General features: G+C 42.0%; 1 protein-coding gene across 1 annotated transcript in view; it reads right to left on the bottom strand.

The window, feature by feature from the left end:
• SND1 (staphylococcal nuclease and tudor domain containing 1) overlaps window positions 1–18,575 on the bottom strand; it is a 418,829-nt gene that overhangs the window by 261,382 nt on the left and 138,872 nt on the right. The window contains exon 11 of the mRNA XM_029233933.1: window positions 343–432. Within this exon, the coding sequence (XP_029089766.1) occupies window positions 343–432 (90 nt within the window). The remainder of the gene's footprint in view (window positions 1–342; window positions 433–18,575) is intronic.

The raw sequence follows: 18,575 nt of genomic DNA, 5'->3' as shown, positions 1-18,575 counted from the left end.
TTTAATGCAAGTGGCTGGAGAGAAGCAGAGAGCTACTCTGCTTTAATGGAAGTGGATGGAGCTCAGGGCAATATGCAATTACTGAGACTGGAATTGAGCCTGGACCCTGGAAAGAACATGCCGTGAGAGCCCTGGAAATCACACTGTGGTCAGGGCCCCAATTTTAAACTTCTCCCAAGGGATGCCACTTCCTGAGACAGAGGCACGCCTCTCTTCATACCAAAGTAATACTACTTGACTTGGTGGAGGAGAGTCATTTGCTGGTCTCTGGGATTTCATCACAAGAGCCCACATTAAAACAACCCCTAACCACGTGCAAATTATGTTTCTGCCATCACTTACCTTTTTCCCAATAAGCTTCTTTCGCAGAAATTCCCGGGCTTCAAACATATAGGGAATGTCATAGAGGGGACGCAGTTTCTTGTTCTTATCCTTAAAGCAAAATAAAATACCGCATCAGGAATGAGAAAACAAAGCAAAAACTGACACATGAACACAGCCAAGAGTGCGAGATAATGACAACACACCTGAAATATGCTCTAGCTCCCAGTATCACAAATATTGAATAATTGCTAGATATACAGTAAACGATTAACAAAGTATTTGGTTGAAATGCTTTACAGGGAACAAGACCATCTTTTTCCAAACGACAGGCTCAAAAATAAGCAATGGAATGTTTACACAACTGGAAACAACCTAAATGTTCATCAACAGGGAAAGAGCTATATAAACTGCAGTATAGAAGCAGCTCACTGAGTATTAGGGCCCTTCTAATATTTACAGATATACTATAAATCTCATTCTATTACTCTGTAAGCCTTTTTTAAGCACCTACCAACTATTAGCCTCAGACAAAGCACTATGTAAATGTATGTTATACTCTTGGACGTAAAATCCTTGTAACCTAACAATAACAGAAGAAATCCTGCAGATATGAAGTAACACAAAGCAGTTCTGAATAAGTGCTAAATTATGTGATATAGACTAGGGACTAAGTGCTATTAGAATTCATGGAACTGGAAAGAAGTAATCCGGAGATGTTTCATTGACAAGGTGGGACTTAACATGAGTTTGCAGGATAGGAAAAAACTAGAAAGAAAATTAGAGTTGGGGGGAAAAAAAAGACAAGCAAAAGGAGGGAGGCAGGAATAAACAGTATTTCGGCACACAAATACACAGCCAATCCCTTCATTATTTCTTGGGGCCCAGACTTCCCCCAAAAGAGGGGCTCTGAGCAATATAACAGATGGTGAGAGAGGGTCCGGATGAAGGCAACAGAACTGGGAATTGACAGGAACTTAAGAGCCAGGAGAATCTCTTTAAAAAATAAATTAATAAGTGACTGACAAGGGAGTGGATAGAGGGGATAAAAGCGAAGGAACCCGAGAAGTTTGCAGTCGGGGGAGGACAGCGTATGGAGGACTAGAGCTTGTGTACAAGAAATTGGGAGATGTTGGCTAAATTGGTTGGTATGATTAATGTCTCTCCCGCTAGCTCCTAAGTTGCATGAGAACAGAGACTCTGTCCTTTTCTGTTGTCCTTTGTGATCCCAGACCCAAGTATACAGTACTTCCCTCACAGTATAAACTCAAATACTTAGATGTGCTACCACAAAAGAAATATGCAGAATAATATACCAGAGCAAGTATGCTAGAAGGACAGGACTGCCTGAACAGATATTTGGGCTGGGGGGGGGGGGAATCAGAAAAAAAGGAGAAAATTAAGCCATAACCCCTAACCTAGATGCACACCATTGCTTCCCCATCCTGTATGACTAGCTCACCTGGCCTCAACTTTGCTTTGCCTTCTTTTACACACCTGACACAAGATCTCTACATAATTCATTCTATACTTAAAGTATTCAAATTATGTTTTCTTAAATAGCCAACTACTCTCAAATAAAGAACATTTATCATTTTAATACCCCCATATTTAAAGTAATACTAATGACAATTCTGAGGTCAAGGGCATCGAAATAGAGGTTTCCTCCTAGACCCAAAGCCTTGGTGTCCAAGCCTTGGTGTCCAAAACACATCATTTAAACATTTCAATTCACTGATACCACCAAGAATGTGCATAATTATCTGAGTTCGAGCTTCACATTCACCATCCACCTGTCTTCTAATTTCTCTGGCTTAAAAAAAAAAAATAAAGGCAGCAGCACCATTCTCATGCTCTTCAAAGAACTTAAGGCACCTTTAGAACTGAAGGTGAATCTTTATCCTTTCTCAGAGTTGATGTGTGGGAATCTCCACACTCTGAACAGGAGCAACTGGGATTTCCAAACTGATCAAAGTCATGGGGAACCATGATCACTGCTAATAAGTGAAGTACGGCCCGAAACATGAAAATCTTTAAAGAAATAACACTGAGTTCTCCTTAACAAGGAAAATGGGACAAATAAGAGCTGCCTGGCTAGAGGGAGTGCTGGCCAACATAAGGGCAGACGTGTAGGATTATGGATATTTTATAAGCATCCAGGCAGCCAGATGAAAATAGTGGGTCACTACTGAGGAGCCCTACAATAGTTTATGATGACACTAATGATAGTGTAAGAATGCCTGCTAGACAGAAGATGCTGGGTGCCAGTAATGAACAGGATTTTTAATAAAGACAAAAATCAATGGTTACCAGAATCAGCCATCAGGAATAAGGAAGTCCCAATGTATTCATATTCCCCTAGCAATACAGGGCAATCTATTCAGAGAGGAGCTGTGTGATTCACTAACAACATTTTTTAAAATGAATTGAACAAAATAATTGACATTTCCCTTACACAGCCTTATGATGTGCCACAGAACCTGATATCAGAACCTTACCCTATTTATTCTGAAACACCACAGAGGTTTAAGGCAATGTCACTTGTTTGGAACTCCAAAACAAGGAATGGTAAGAAATAGTTTCAATAGGCATTCAGATGAAGATCATGGGATGAGATACAGCTAAATGTGTGAACATGGCAGTGTGAACAAGAAAGATGCTCGACAGGACTGGGCCAAGCCAAGATACTCTCAAAAGAAGGAAAGAAAATAAATACTATACCAAACATTCCAACAAAAAAACAGGGTGACTTGAGTCTGATTATATGTCTCTCATGAAGCTCGGAAAGAGCTAATAGCACGAGCAGAAAACAAGATACCACAAGTGAAAACAGAGTCATTTTGTTACTCTAACCCTGAAGATCTAGTAGCTATTGACATCTGCAAACATCTTACAAGAGAGATATTAGAAGTCCCTAAGAAACTACAAAATAAAAGCAATTCCTCCAAATTACCAGGTACATAAAAGCCTTTGAAATCTCTAAGAGGCAATTGAGGTATGGAATGTATTCTGAGAAAACAAGACTTTAGCTGAATCTTGCCTGCTAAAAAGGACTACCTAGTTTAGATTCTAATCTACATGGAAATACTTTAAAATTAAAAATAGAAAAGAATGCTTGATTTATCTGGTGGGCGGATAATACACAAACCAATACGTGCTGTAATCACTGTTCATCCTGAGAAGTGACATTGTATGTAGGCCCTGCAATGACTCACGTTAGAGATAACTTCAATCATCTTTACCTCTCCTTGGTTTGGGAAGGAGGCCCAATCTCAGCATCTAAAAGGCATGCCTGTCTTTTTTTTTTTTTTTTTTTTTTTTTTAACAGGAGCTTATCATGCCAAAATGAGGTCTCTGTTTAATGCTCATCTGGAGGGAATGGAAGGGACTCCTAATCAAGGTCTTATTCTCAACTCCGTTTCAGGCCAAATTTAATCTAGCCCATCTAGCAGCCAAAAAACTGTAGCCAAAAAATTTACTGGGCCCTAGGATCCTGCAGGATTTCTTAAAACAAGGCTGAATAAACACAAACTATGAAAACATTGATGAATGGGGCTTCACTAAAATTTTAAAGAGTTCTTTACTGAAAAAGCATCATGAACAAACTGACAGGCCAAAGCACAGACTCAGCATCTGATAAGTGAAACAAGATAAAGACAAGGCAGAACAGGGTGAGAACTGGAGTACTGAGCCACAGCTGTGAACTTCTCAGTGAGGCCTACCCCGATCACATCACATTTCAGCAAAGACTCAAAGGAGGTATGGGATGTAGTCATCTAGAGACAGGCAGAGAGGACAGCCAATGCAAAAGCCTTGCGTTAGGAGATGACTGGTGGGCTCAAGGAACAGCAGAGACATCACTGTGGCTACAGCTGAGTTCTAGATGGGAGAACAACAGACAAAGTCACACATCTGACTTAACATCTGAAGGAATTACTTTGGTCAATGTGCTGAGAACAGACACCACAGCAAGGAAGAGAAAGAACAAAGGGAGACCAATTAGGAGATTATGGCATTAATCTGGGTGGGAAATGATGTTAGATTACATCAAGGAAGAGCAGTGAGGGGGTAAGAAGTGGTCAGAATCTGGGAATATTCTGCAAGTAGATAGATGAAATGTGAGATGAGAAAACAGCAAGAAATCAAGCATGACTCCAAGGTTTTTTTTATCTGAGCAAATGGAATAATAGGTGGGGTCATCACCTGAGATGAGGAAGACCACAGGTAGAGGCAGGTGGGTGAGATCAGGAGTTTGGTTACGGGCCTGCTAAACTCTCAAGTGGAGGTTTTGAGTAGGCAGTGTGGAGTTTGGAAGAAAGCTCTGAGCTGGTAATTTACATTTGGGAGTGGTGGGCATATAGGTGGTATTGAAACCTACGAGATTGAAAAGGTCAGAGGACTGAGGCATTATAACATTGAAAGGTAAGGAATAAGAGACGGAATGTATAAAAGGAGACTGAGAAGGAGCAATCAGTGATCTCAGCAGGAGGAAACAACCAATGTTATGTCCTGGAAGCCAAGGAAAGAAAGTGAATTGAGGAGGGAAAGACCAACTGTGTCCAAGGCACAAGGCAAGGCGAATGAGCTGAGGACTAAGATCCGCTTGTTGGATCAAGCTAAGTGTGGGTCGGCCGTAACTTGGCAACATTAATTTTGGTGGAGCAGTAGGGGCAAGAGCCTGACTGGAACTAGGAACGGGAAGAGGAGAAGTGGAGAAAGTGAGTACATACGATACTTCAGAAAGTTCTGCTACAAAATACCAAGAGATTATGTGGCAGCTGGCAGAGGAAGCAAGGCGAAGAGAAGGGGCTTTGGTTTTTGGTTTCAGAGGGGCGAAATAACAGGCAAAGGTCCTGTGGAAAGCAAATAAGTGATAATGCAGATGGAAGAGGACAGAACTGTTAATGCATAGGTAAGGAGGGGATGGCTTTCCATAGGAGCTCCAATAATTCACCTTTAGGTGTGTGGATGCAGGTACCGTTAGGTGGGTACACGTGGTAGTGAGAGTTGCTGGAAGTTCTCTCGTTACTTGGATTTACTCAGTAAAGGAAGGAAGAACAAATCAATAAGAGAAACTATCTAAGAGAAAAATTGGCCAAAAGGTACGAACAGGCATTTCACAAAAGAACTGCAGCTGGACATTAGGTGTATGAAAAAAGGTATCACTTCATTAATAATCAGGGCAATGTAAGCTGAGATACTATAGGACAGCCAATATATTGTCAAATTTTAAAAATGAGGATGAGGGGAAATAGGTGTGCTGTAACCACTGATGGGAATATAAAATGGTTCAACCACTGTGGCACTTTCACATGGTGCTACTCGGCATCACCTGGTTAAGGCTGAAGATATGCATCACTATACTTAGGCAAACCTACTTACAGGAGGGTATATACCCCAGAGAGGTCTCACTCATGCAAGACAAGGACCACAATGCTCATGTTAACGATGTAAAATTTACAGTCGGCTCTGTGCAGTCACAGAGCAGAACAGAGAGCAGTGAGTCTGAGAGCAATGCAATAAATGAACAAATTTGAAAAACAACACTGAGCAGGAAAACAAGCTGTAGAATGATAATGATTTAAACACAGGCTAAAAAAAGACACAAGCAACACTATTCCTAGAGCTATGTAAATAGCCAAAGTATAAAAATACCTAGAAACGAAAGTCAATGGTTAGTGAACTGATGCAGGATGGGCAGAGAAAGAAACAGAATGGGAAAGAAACGGGGTCAAGGATGAGTCCAGAGGGACTTTCAACTTCATCTGCAAGCTTGTCTCTTTAAAAGAGGATCTGAAGCAAATGTGGTATAATAAGAAATGTTTGTTCTGTATCATTCTATAATGTTGGGGTTTTTTAAACCAAAAAAATGTTTAGGGATAGGAAACCCCCAAACCTTGTTTGGCCAACCTTTCCCTTGGCTCACAATGTCTCCTACTTTTATTTCTCTCAGAGGCAAAATAACCTGCCATTCTTTTCCTCACAAGAAATGCATGAAATTCCTTTTTCCTTCCCTCAAAATGAGTTTCTTTCATAGATGTATCTTTCCATGAAGCAGAAGGGAATAATTTAACTACCAACATGCTCTCAAATAACCAGGGTCAAAAACAAGTTTGATTTTTTTTTATAGGAGGCTTGAAATATATTAAAAGTAGCCAAGCAGAATTATACTCTACAGACATCTTAAAACAGACTGCTGAATTAAAATAAGAACAGACACGATCAGATTTAAATGGATAAAATTTCAAACAGTAAATGGACCAGTCCCAGTTGCCCCGCCACACAAGCTATGTTAATAAACAAAGGCTTCAATTTCCATCTGAATTATAGACTTAAAATAGGAACATTACCACATGCCCTGGGCATATTTACAATCAAGGACCGTTCAAGTCCCTTGGCAGCCAGGAGACACAATCCACAGGGATATCCACTATTTATTATCCTTAACATACACAATAGCACATTTTTATAAAAGGCAGATCTAACTAGATAGAAATCTATAGTCAGCAGCTGGGGAAAGGTTCAAAATCGTAACCACCTTGGCCAAATGGAAGATATCTTGCACCACTCTGCCTACAGGACCACACACAGAAGATTCATATACCCAAACACTCCCCAGGAGTTGTTTCAAAGAAAAAGACACTTTCACTTTATTTCCCAATTAGCTCTTATTTCTTCCTCCTAAAAACCTCTCTCTTAAAGGTAAATAGGGTCTATTAAAGAGACAAGGTCTGGGAAAGTCCCAAATTCACAACAATGAAATACACTTCAGACATATCTCCAAGGAGGCAAAGGAGAACGGTAAATAAAAACAAATCAAATTGAAAAAATATTTTTTTAAACCTGAGATGTGATTATAAAAATTCACAAGCGTGGGCTTCCCTGGTGGCGCAGTGGTTGAGGGTCCGCCTGCCGATGCAGGGGACACGGGTTCAGGCCCCGGTCCGGGAGGATCCCACATGCCACGGAGCAGCTGGGCCCGTGAACCATGGCCGCTGAGCCTGCGCGTCCGGAGCCTGTGCTCCGCAACGGGAGAGGCCACCACCGTGACAGGCCCGCGTACCACAAAAAGGAAAAGAAAAGAAAAAAATTCACAAGTGTGAGAATGGAAGAGGGCTGGACTTTGAACCCCGTGCTTATGCAAGATACTTGGCCCCTGAAGTGCCTTGCTGCTTTTATAGAACCCTTAGTTTACTACACTTCTCTCATACTCTGCGGACCCACTGTTTCTACAACCGCCCACTCTTCATCAGACCTAGGGAAAAAACACTCGGGTCTGCTTCTTAGAGTGTTCAATTCATTATGAAATGGATTATGATCCCCAATTACAGCAAGGAAAGTGAGGCTTACAGTTAAGTAACGTGCCTCACTTCTTGTTAGCAAGCAGAGCAGGGATTCTGATCCCAGCTATCTCAGGGGCTGAAGCGGGGCGGGGGGGGGGGGGGGGGGGGGGTTGGGTGCCCGCGGGGGGTGGCAGACACTACCCCCTCCTGGCTTCCTAGTGCCAAAAGGCAGTCATCTCTGGTCAGTAGTCGTCAGGTTTAGTGTGGGAGCTTGTAAACATGCAGACTGTCGGGCCACATCAGGTATTCTGATTCTGCAGGTCTGGGGTCATGTCCCCAATTCTGTATTTTTAATAAGTAGCGAGAAGGACTGTGGGCCACACTTTGAGAAACGCTGCGGAGTGCCTTTTGAGCACTTTGGACCCACTTAAACCAACGGAAATAGAAGAAAAGGGACTCCAAAGGTTTAAAGAGTCACAAAGCAACACAGAGGAGCTTGATAAACATCAAAGTGGCTAAATAAGTAGGCAAGTAAGTAAATACCTGGGGAACTCTCTTTCTGCACATGTAGCTGGAGGTAACTTGAAATACTCCTTACAAGTCTTTACAGCTAAGACAGTTGGGAACATTCTAGTAACGGTGGGAAAACAAGATTACCAAATATTTCTCTACCTGCCCATGCCAGGGAACAGCAGGACGGGCACACCCTCCCCTCACCCCCCCACCCCCAGACACCAGTGGTCTAGACCTACACTAGCCACAGTGACAGCAGAGGAAGGGGCAAGCCCTAGAAAGTGCCAATCTTCTGACAACTTGCCAGGAGGAGCCGGGTTCTGCAGTATCCAAAGAGGGAAAGAAGGAAAGCAGGTTCCGGCAGCCTCATGTCCTTGAAGGGACTCGCCTGTCATCTACGGTGTACAGTGCAGGATTACGTTCCAAAGGAACTCACTCTTCCCCAAATCAAAGTACCTTTTCAAGACCATCATGCAAGTGGGAAAGTATCTGTCTCTGGAGGTTGTTCTCCTACTCAATTACGTCAGCCAACTAAGAGCACTTGCAGAAGTTCTTGCTATTCACTGCTCAGATGCAGTGAGGACGGGCGAGGGAGGGGACAGCAGGAGGAGGCCAAACAGTAGGTCTTTTCACCCCCCCAAGACCCTGGGTCAAGACTTTAAAGAATACTTTTAAGGCTCTAAGGGCTCCAAAACCATTATCCAAGGCACCACATGGGGTGCCTGCACTTAGCTACAAATTCTTCTGCAGGCATAGGGTCTGCCCCTCACAGATCTCAAGGCAAAAGAAGGTGAAGGCTCCCAAGTAAGAAGCTGTGCAACCAGCAGCAAATGGGCTCCAAGCCCAAGAAGAAAAGGGAAAGTGAGAAAGCCCTCAGGGCCCCACCTCATCTTCTTTTCCCAGCGCGGGGACAAAAACTCTCCCCGACCCAGTGCTCTGAAAATAAAGATCTGCTCCAAGGGTGAGTGAAGCCTGTGCCACCTTTCCTGGAGGAACGGTGAGGATGCAGCCGGTAAAGAGTGGGATAATGAGACAGAAAGGGCATCGAATCCTTGAAGAGAACAAAGCTCAAGTTCAGCACTCCTGAAGTTAGACAAAAAGAGCCGTCCTGGACATGAAATCAAACATTCCTCAAGCATTTGATGGCAACGAATGATCAAGAGTAAGTGGGCAGCTTGCTGTCATCCAGAGAAGAGAGGCCTAGGTTCTCGACAATGATTCTGGCACCAGCAGCTCCTGCCTGCCAGCTTGCCTCAGTTTCCTTCCAAGAATCAGCAAGTTAAGAATTACCCGGCATTATATTAATACATAACTTCGCAGTGAAAACCCATGCAAAAAATGACTTGAAAATCCTGTAAAAATCAGGAAGGGACTAAATATATTAGTGCAAAATCAGGCAACTCTTAAGTTTACATTCCAGGAATATTTCAGGTAATATGAACCCCACGGGGAAAAAACAGATCTACACGTGTTACTAAGAAACAAAGCGACTTAGCTAAGTTTTACAACATCTAATATGGATGTTAACGAGAGCTAAAATATCAAGAGACAGAAGAGATAAACCGAAGTTACAGCACTAATCACTTTCTGCCTCGAGTTACTATAATTTAATTACTTCTTGTAGGTCTTACCTTTCCTACCAGACCACAGGAGGGAATATCTGTGAGAGGAAAAAAGAGCTTAATAATAACTGTGAAGTGCCTAGTATAGTGCCATGTTCACAGAAAATGCCAACACGCAGAGAGAATAAAACGGGGAATGCAAAAAGGCCTAGCTAAAAGATTTTTTTAAACTCAAACTGCACTTCTGATTAGGGGAATAAGTTGAACTGGTCAGTATATAAAAAGAACTTTCAAAGAGATGGAGGAGGCAACATCACTGTGGATCCATATCACATTAGTAATGAATGTCTCATATAGCACCAGGTGAATGTGAACTGTTTCTAATATCTCTACCTTCTGGCAACTTTCACCAGACATGATTCTATACTACACAAAGGTAAGTATATTCCTGAATAATGATTAAAAAGATTCTAGACTAGATATCTCACTGTACAACCATAAAATCTAGGCTCTTTGTAAGCAGTGATGCAAAAGCAGTACTCCTGGCAGTTTCAATGTGTTATGTTAGAAAAAAAAACCCCAATTTTACAATATCTAAATAATTAGTGTTTTCTTTTGACCTGGCCAAAACTTTAAGGCAATCCTCTTCTCGCTACAAATTTGACGTAATGAATTCAATTACTTGTGACCTTTGAAGTAACACACGCGCAAATCTATTATTAGCTAATAGTTATCCTTACAGAACATATATAATAATTCAAGTAAAGCTGAACTGTTAAAAAAAAAATCAAGTTTGAGGGTTCAACACTAAATAAAATGATAGTAAGCTACAATATAAAAAGGGATAATTCCATTAATGTGGACTCCAATGTACCAGCATCCCACCTCCCCAAAAAATTCACGAATTTGAGACGACACTAAGCCTAAATTGCCGGGGTAGTATTTTTTTGTGGTTAAGATGGAAGAAAAGGATAGTGAAAGATTGTGCAGCCCTTCCTTTGTCCTCAAAAGGCTGGTCTGTGACAATACTAAGATGTGTGAAGTTTTGCTGAATGACGCACCCTTCACATGCTGCTCAAACGAGCAAACGAAGCTGAGAAGAAATAAAAATAGTGTCTCTCTATTAAGGCCTCTATTCTACAGAGCTAATAGTTCTGAAATTCGTGCAAACACGAATTAATGTTAACATGGGAAACACCTTCATTGGGGAGAACACAAAAAAATCTACAAATAAGAAACCAGAATTTAAAAGCAGAAGGGAAAATGGGGGTCTTCAAGGACCAGAGCAGGCCTGGGGGTCTGCAGGGTCATGGAAAGTCGCAGGGACCGGCATATCTCAACTGGCTCTGCCCCTCTGCAACTTCTTTCCTTTTCACTGGAAGCTCATAATTAACCAGTTGGCCCCAAATCTTGTTTTCTAGTAATGGAGAAATCGTCTCCCACATTTCTCACCCTTCATCCCCAGGCTAAAAATGGAGATCCAGTGCCCTCAGAAGAGACAACTCTGTTACTTAAAGTACAGGCTGCAAGCCAGATGAAATCCATCCAGCACGGTGATGTGCCACCGGCCCTCCCACAGTTCTAGAAGAGGAGGAAGGCTCCGGAGGAAAAGGAAACAAACCTCTTGCAATAGGAAGGCAATTTTCTTTGTAACAGACAGCAGGCTCGGGTGAGCCCATTCAGAAAAGAATACCATTTTGTTAGAGAAATGCTTCTTTGTGAATGCCTTCCCTTCTCCACCGTATTAAAAAATAATAATTATTATTAAAAGTTTCTTCCTGGAACAACACAGAAGGGAAAATGATGCTGGGTGTGACATCATTATTTAGCTGGTGCCAGTGGAACCTCCAATTGAGCCAGATTTCCAGTCAAATTTGAGCAATAAATTGTGGTGCATTTCAGAAGCACAGGACTGAATTACGTAAGTGCACAGCTTAGGCCTCCCTTTAGACACTGAGATCCTGCCTTGCCAGCTACATCACTCCAAGGTCTAAACCAGGCTGCCAGGTCTACTGCCACATATTTTATCTACAAAATTTAAAGTACTCTCAGCCTGTGTTTAAATACTCAGCAAAGCGGGGCCTGTACTTTCTTAGGACAGATATCATTCTAACCCTACAAAGATGACTCTTGTACTGTACAGTGTGTCACCAGTCAGAAAAATACAGCATCTATCACCAACTACCACCATGAAGAAGTATGGGCAAATGAAATTACCAGAATTGTGAACAGCACAGACATTCAGAGGCAGCACCCAGGTGGCAAGGCAACGTCATTATATATACATGGCATGGCTTGGCTGACGGCAGAAAGGGACCTTGACAAGGCTGAATCCAGACCCGGTGGAGGCTGCTCCTGGGAAAGAGACTAGCCCTCCACCCACATGAAAGAAACATACTCAGGAATGTGTTGGGATTGTTTTGTGACAGTTGTTGGCACCTAGTGAACAAGTAGACAAGTGACCAGATCTCCAGAACAGCCAGGTAAAGTTCAGAGGCAGGAGGCGTGAGCAGGGGGCATCTCGCCCTGCACCAGTGGGTGGTACCCACAGCTCTTCATCTCTGTGAGGAAGGACAGGGTACCTGAGACCAGGGCCTCGGTCTGTGACAAGGCAGTTTTAGCTCCTGCTTTATGTAGTGTCACTTTAATTGTGCCTGTTTAACAATGTTTTTAGGTCAATCACGTCACCATCCCGTTTTGATAACCACACACTTTCCTCGCCTATAGCTGGCCTTCCGACCTAACCCACTTCAAACAAAAGGCTGTCTCTCTACCTTAAATTTCTATGCTTCATATTATTTCTAATCCCCACGGCAACCAATAAAGCTGGAACTATTAGCTCTTCTCAACTGAGAAGTTAGGTGTCCAGAGAAAAAACATGCCCAACATAACATCATGCCAGAGCAAAAGACCCCAAAAGAGCCCAGGCTAGTATTTCTCTACCACCTGCCTCCCAACCACTGAGGTAGCAGGAACCGCCATCACGCACAGGCTTTTCACTCCCATCCGGTTCCACAGGCACCTCCCACACAGACCTGAAAGGGTCAGTTCATTTCAGCACGGAATGCAGGCCTACCCAAGGCCACCAGCTCCTGAGAAGCTCAAGGAGATTAACTAAGTTGGACACACTATTTGTGCCAGTTATGAAGCTATTGTCACTCAGTTTTAAACCGAGCCTTTTTAAAATTCCACTTTGTGGTGCCGGGGTGGGAAAACTGCCAACCACATTTCTGCTTTGCCAGCTGGTTCCCTGCTAGGCTCTGCCAATAGGGGATGTTAAAGGGAGAATGGACAGGAAGAAAAAGGGACAAACTCTTTCCTATTCCAGTCAGCTTCTCCACAGCAATTCTTCTTCTTCTCAGCAATGGCAGCTTGTTCCAGTAGCGCCAATGGATTCCAGCTTGCAGTTTTCCCAACACGCCCAGAAACAGTCTCAACACACCTCCCTCCGAGTCACCAGAACCAATCAACTGGCAGCCCCTCCTGGGAGGCCTGGGGCCCAGCTCCAGGGAGTTACTCTTCCCCCTTCAGCGGCTCAACAGAGATCTGAGGCCCACTCGGTCCATCCTCCAAATGCTGAAGTTTTCATATCTCAATCTTTTATTGAAAGAGATTACCCAGAGGTTGTAGCTGTGTCGTGTGGTTAAAACCTCCATTTGACCCTCAGGGTTCTCTTTTTACCTTTTTAGTATTTCCATACCTCATTAATAATTCCTTATGTAAAGTCATCTCTGTTAAAATAACTGCTGTGGTTTCTTGACCTGCCACTGTGGCCAAAAGCACCTCTCTATGTAACTAGACAAAATTTGTAACCATTAGAGAGGAACAGTCCAACTCTCTTGATACAAATCAACCGTCTCCTGAGAGAATACTGCCTCTTACCTATTCCAGATACCTCTATACCTGGCCAATCCCCATATAGCAGGACTACCTACAATGTAAAATGTGCACCAAAAAAAAAAAAAAAGAAAGAAAAATGGTTGGAGTGCACACGAAGAGCTTCCACAGTTAAAATAGTTGATGAAGAGTAATGCGTGAGTATTTAATGGCTGGTAGCACAAGCATCACACTAGAGTAAAGGGAAGACTTCCAAGCCAGTAGCTGTCGAATCCACAGAGTCTACAAGATTAAGAATTTAAGCAGTAAGAGAACAATGTACCCTAATTTTTTTTCCAATATTTTGCTAGACTCTCATGAGTAGTGAAACATTTTGTGATTTTAAAGACCAACCATAACAGGTGTATATTCGTGGTTTAAGTTGGGATCACAGTAAAGACAGAAAAGTAAAAACCTTACCTGTGTCAGTGCGGTTACCATACTGTGTGAAGAAGCACATACACACAATGTGAGGGTTAGTGGGGATGGCCAAACTCACAAGAACACCAATGAAATGTCATTTTTCTACTATAGCCAGATGGAAAAATGAGATAAATAACACCAGATTTGCTATTACATAGTTTATCATGCAATGTTGCTAGATGAATTCTAGAAACTTCTCTTAAGCCAACTGTGAAAAAAAGTGGAGCTAAATGGTTACCAGAGACTGAGGGGAAGGGGAAAAGGAATTGATTAATGGGTACAGGGCTTCAGTTCTGCAAGATGAAGTAGTTTTGGAGATTTGTCTCACAATAATGGGAATATCTTAAACACTTCTGAATCATACAATTAAATGGTTAAGAATGTAAATTTTATGTTATGTGTTTTTTAACCACAAGGAAGAAAAAAGTGGAACTCATTCAAGGTAATATTCTAATTTGGGAGAAGCCATGGCACGTTAACAAATTCAAAACCAAAATAAACATGAGAATTTTCTGATATGAATCCTAATCTTTTGTTGGCTACAAAAAGGTATTAATTACGGATATAATCAAACATGCTAGCCCACTTCTGATCCCAACCACTATATTCCAAATTGTTTCCTTCCCGAACAAGCCCCATAACCGAATCTTCTACTCCCCTTTTTAAGTTATTCCAGCGCCTGGATGTGACTGCAATCTCAATGCTAAACACTTTGCTTACTAAAATGCCAAACGTGGGCTTCCCCGGTCGTGCAGTGGTGAAGAATCCACCTGCCAATGCAGGGGACACGGGTTCGAGCCCTGGTCCGGGAAGATCCCACATGCCATGGAGCAACTAAACCCATGTGCCATAACTACTCACCCTGCGCTCTGGAGCCCATGAACCACAACTACTGAGCCCAAGTGCCACAACTACTGATGCCTGCGTGCCTAGAGCCCATGCTCCACAAGAGAAGCCACCGCAGTGAGAAGCCTGCACACCACAACGAAGAGTAGCCCCTGCTCACCGCAACTAGAGAAAGCCCTGCACGCAGCAATGAAGACCCAACTCAGCCAAAAGTAAATAAATAAATTTATTTTTAAAAAATAAATCTATTTAAAATAATAAATAAATAAAATGCCAAGCGTTCTGCAAGGCCATACTCAAATGCCACCCACCATCCTCAGGAAACCTTCTGAGCTCTCTAATCAAATATCCCGTCTTCTCTCTTGGTTCATCTGGCCCAAGTCAGTATACATGTGTCTTATATCTCATAGGTGATTTGAAACTATTTAAGCTTAAAAACAGCATCTGACTCATACTTTTAATCCCACTGTACTCATTTGATCCTCAACAGAATTCAACAGTCAGCAAATATAATATTTTTGTTACGGATGAAGGAAAAGAGGCTCAGTGTAATTTAGACTAAAGCTCACAACAGCAGAAAATGGCAGGGGCAAAAATTGAACTCTAATTTAACCAACTTCGAAATCCATGACCACTGGATTCTATTACAAGGCATCTAAGGACCCTATGATGCCTCTCCAGCTTAAAGCAAGAGAGAAGTCATTTTCTTCTTCCAAGTAATAAGCTCTTTGTACTACAGGCGTAGAGTTCATATGCAAAAAGAAAAGGGAAACCAGTTTCATCCTGAGCACTCCCTACAAAGCACCCTGCCCTCAATGGAGATGTGCACAAGGTGACCTCCTCACCCGGCACCCCAGCTCTGCCTCACCCCTAGGTGACAGGGATGCTGGTGGCTCCTAACAAATGTTGCTGAATGTGAGAAAATTGTCCAGGGTGACTGCTAATGAGAAGACAGAACATCTTGCCACTTAGCTACAGAATGTTCACCTAATAAATCTTACAGATTTGAACACAACCCAAGACCAGGAGGTTACTGGAAAAGACAAAGTATTTGGAACCAGCAGCTTAAAAATCCACATCTCCACTGCCATACTTCCAAAAAATAAGGTATAATGCATACAGTTTGTTATCCGTACTAATCAGAAATAAAAGGCTGTAAGTAAAAACAAAACAAAAAAAATCACCTAATATTTCCTTCCGAACAGTTTAACGGTAATATATGGTCACTTATTCTACCGAGGACAATCCTCTTTTTTCCTTGATTCAGCTTTATTGATCTAATTTTAATCAAGGACAAGTGTACAGCAAAGGATAAAGGGTCAACAACCCAAATGCAGTGGGGAAACAAGAGAAAAACATTCTAGTTCAGCAAATGGATCAGCTTATTAATGGGCCTAGAAGTCCTATCACGGCCATGTGACACAGAGAATTAGGCACTGTGGAAAACCAATCTGCATGCTCTTTTTTAATTGCGGTACACTATATTTCCTTAAAGACAAATACACTTTTTGCAGGATGGGATGCTGCCCAACACACCCGAACCGTAGATGCTTAGGTTATAATTAAATATGGAAACATTACCATTATGTAGGATATTCACTACTGTGTTGAGAACTGGAAAATCCCCTTATTTTATCTGTGAAAAATTTCAGTTAGTTGTCTTACACTAATTATGAACTAAGATTTAATCAGACAGGAATAGGCTCAAGTTAATGCACGTATAATTTATGAATTTTTTAAAAAGATTTACCAATCGATTTGAGTGTAACTAAGGGTTATGTTTAAGCGTCTTAAGTGAATTAATATACTGACAGTTGATGGCACTATAAATCTACCATTAGCAGCAGGTCACCACAGGTCATTTCTTGTCAGCAACGTACTGGCCTAGCACACAGAACCCAGTAGAGCACAGGAGAGAGAAACAGAGGGATGGACTGCTGGGGAGGGGAGAGGTGGCTTGAGCTAGAAAGAAGTCTTTCTGCATTAAAGTACGAAAGTAGCATCATGTGCCAGTCGCTGGAAAAATCGTCCCTGTTCTCCAGAGAGAAAAAAACCTCAAAAGGAGAAGCTTGATATACAAACCACAAAATTACAGGACTGGTAAAGAAATACAAGGGGCTGTTAAGAAGTGCCTCAATTCTTCCAAAGGTCAGCTATGCTTCATGAGGAGATGAGATGTGAGCTGAGTCTTGAAGGATGACCAACTGCTACAGAGATGTGCGAAAGTGTGGCCCATTTGGGCAAGTAAGAAGTGGCAGTGGAAACACAAAGGGAAAACAAAAAAGGAAAAGAGGTAGGAGAATCAGGCCACCAAGGAACCAAGGGAGAACGGAGTTTAAGAAGAGAAGACAGAGTCAGCACATTCAAAGCGGTCACAATAAGGACAGAAACGTGCCCACTCAAGATGGCAATAACTTCAGCAAGAGCAATTTCAGTCAGTTTTCGCAGGCTGAATAGTTGATAAAATGGGGGTGGCTAGGGTACACTACTCTTTCAGGAAAGAGTGGTCCCCAAAAGAAGGAAGCCAAGGGAGAACACCAGATTTAGTCCCACAAAATAAGTAAATAAGTGAAAATCATCTTTATTGGATGATTTAATAAATTAAAGGTGAGGGGAAGGACAGAGGGTTGACATAATTTTCATCATATAAAGATCTGATTATGAATGATTCATAAATATTCTACTTCCTATCCTTCTAATTACAAACTGTATGATCTGAGAACTACGTATTTATCTCCAACAGGAAATTAAACTTATTCATCTCTGTAGCCCCCAGCTCCTAGGACTGGGTCTGACATATGGTACACATTCAATTAATGTTTGTTGAATGAAATTACTTAATCTCTCTGGGCTTCATTTTCCTCCTGTTAGAAAAGGGGGGAAAAGTGGCTGGGGATGAATGCTAAATGTTCCTTCTATCTCTAAATGCCCATCAGTCTGTAAATGTTACATAAAATGGATCAGTTCCCTATGATTCCTTGAAATTTTGCCATGTTTTAACATCACATTCAAGTAAGGCATGAGAACATCAAAGCTGCATCCATCCACCTAAAAATGAAAATATATGGTATTCTTAAGATCCTCCTTTGAGGTGGAAATATCTTCACCAAATCAGGTCACAGAAAGGAAACAGAAGATGATCTCTTTAGAAAATGTTTTGAAGAGTCTCTTTCGCCCTCCCATCCCTCAAGGTCACTGTCAGTCTCCAAAGATACGGGCAGTACTTGGAAACCTTAAAAATGTAAAAGAAACCTTTTAAAGTTCATTTTTAAAAATTCAAAAGTAATAAATCTGCAATTGTGTAAATGTCTTATTTCTTCTAGGCCTAAGCTGTTTTAAGTTTTAATCCAAATTGGGAGCTAGGAAGCAGGAAAGAACAGAGAGAAGGAAAATAAATGAAGCCCCAAATTTCAGAGCAGAGATGCCCCTGGGATCTGCAGACAGATAATAGAAATACTTCTGAGACATGAAAACATCAACACTAATCAACAGCACTCAAATGAATAACCATTTCCCATTATTATCAAGAAAGCCATACAGCCTTAAAAATCAGAAAGCAATTATGTCTGCTATTACTGTGAAATGCCAGATAGAACCAGACTGAGGAGAGGATGACTCAAACCTGTGGCCCACCTCGCCACCACTGCGCGCGCGCACGTGTGTGTGTGTGTGTGTGTGTGTGTGTGTGTGTGTGTGTGTGTGTGTGTGTGTGTGTGTGTGTGTGTGTGTGTGTGTGTGTGTGTGTGTGTGT

This window comes from Monodon monoceros, unplaced genomic scaffold (genome assembly GCF_005190385.1).
Source record: "Monodon monoceros isolate NGI ecotype Baffin Bay Population unplaced genomic scaffold, NGI_Narwhal_1 Super_Scaffold_2, whole genome shotgun sequence".
NCBI lineage: Eukaryota > Metazoa > Chordata > Mammalia > Artiodactyla > Monodontidae > Monodon > Monodon monoceros.
Note: the sequence above shows the minus strand (reverse complement) of the source record. Positions and strands in the feature narration are given on the sequence as shown.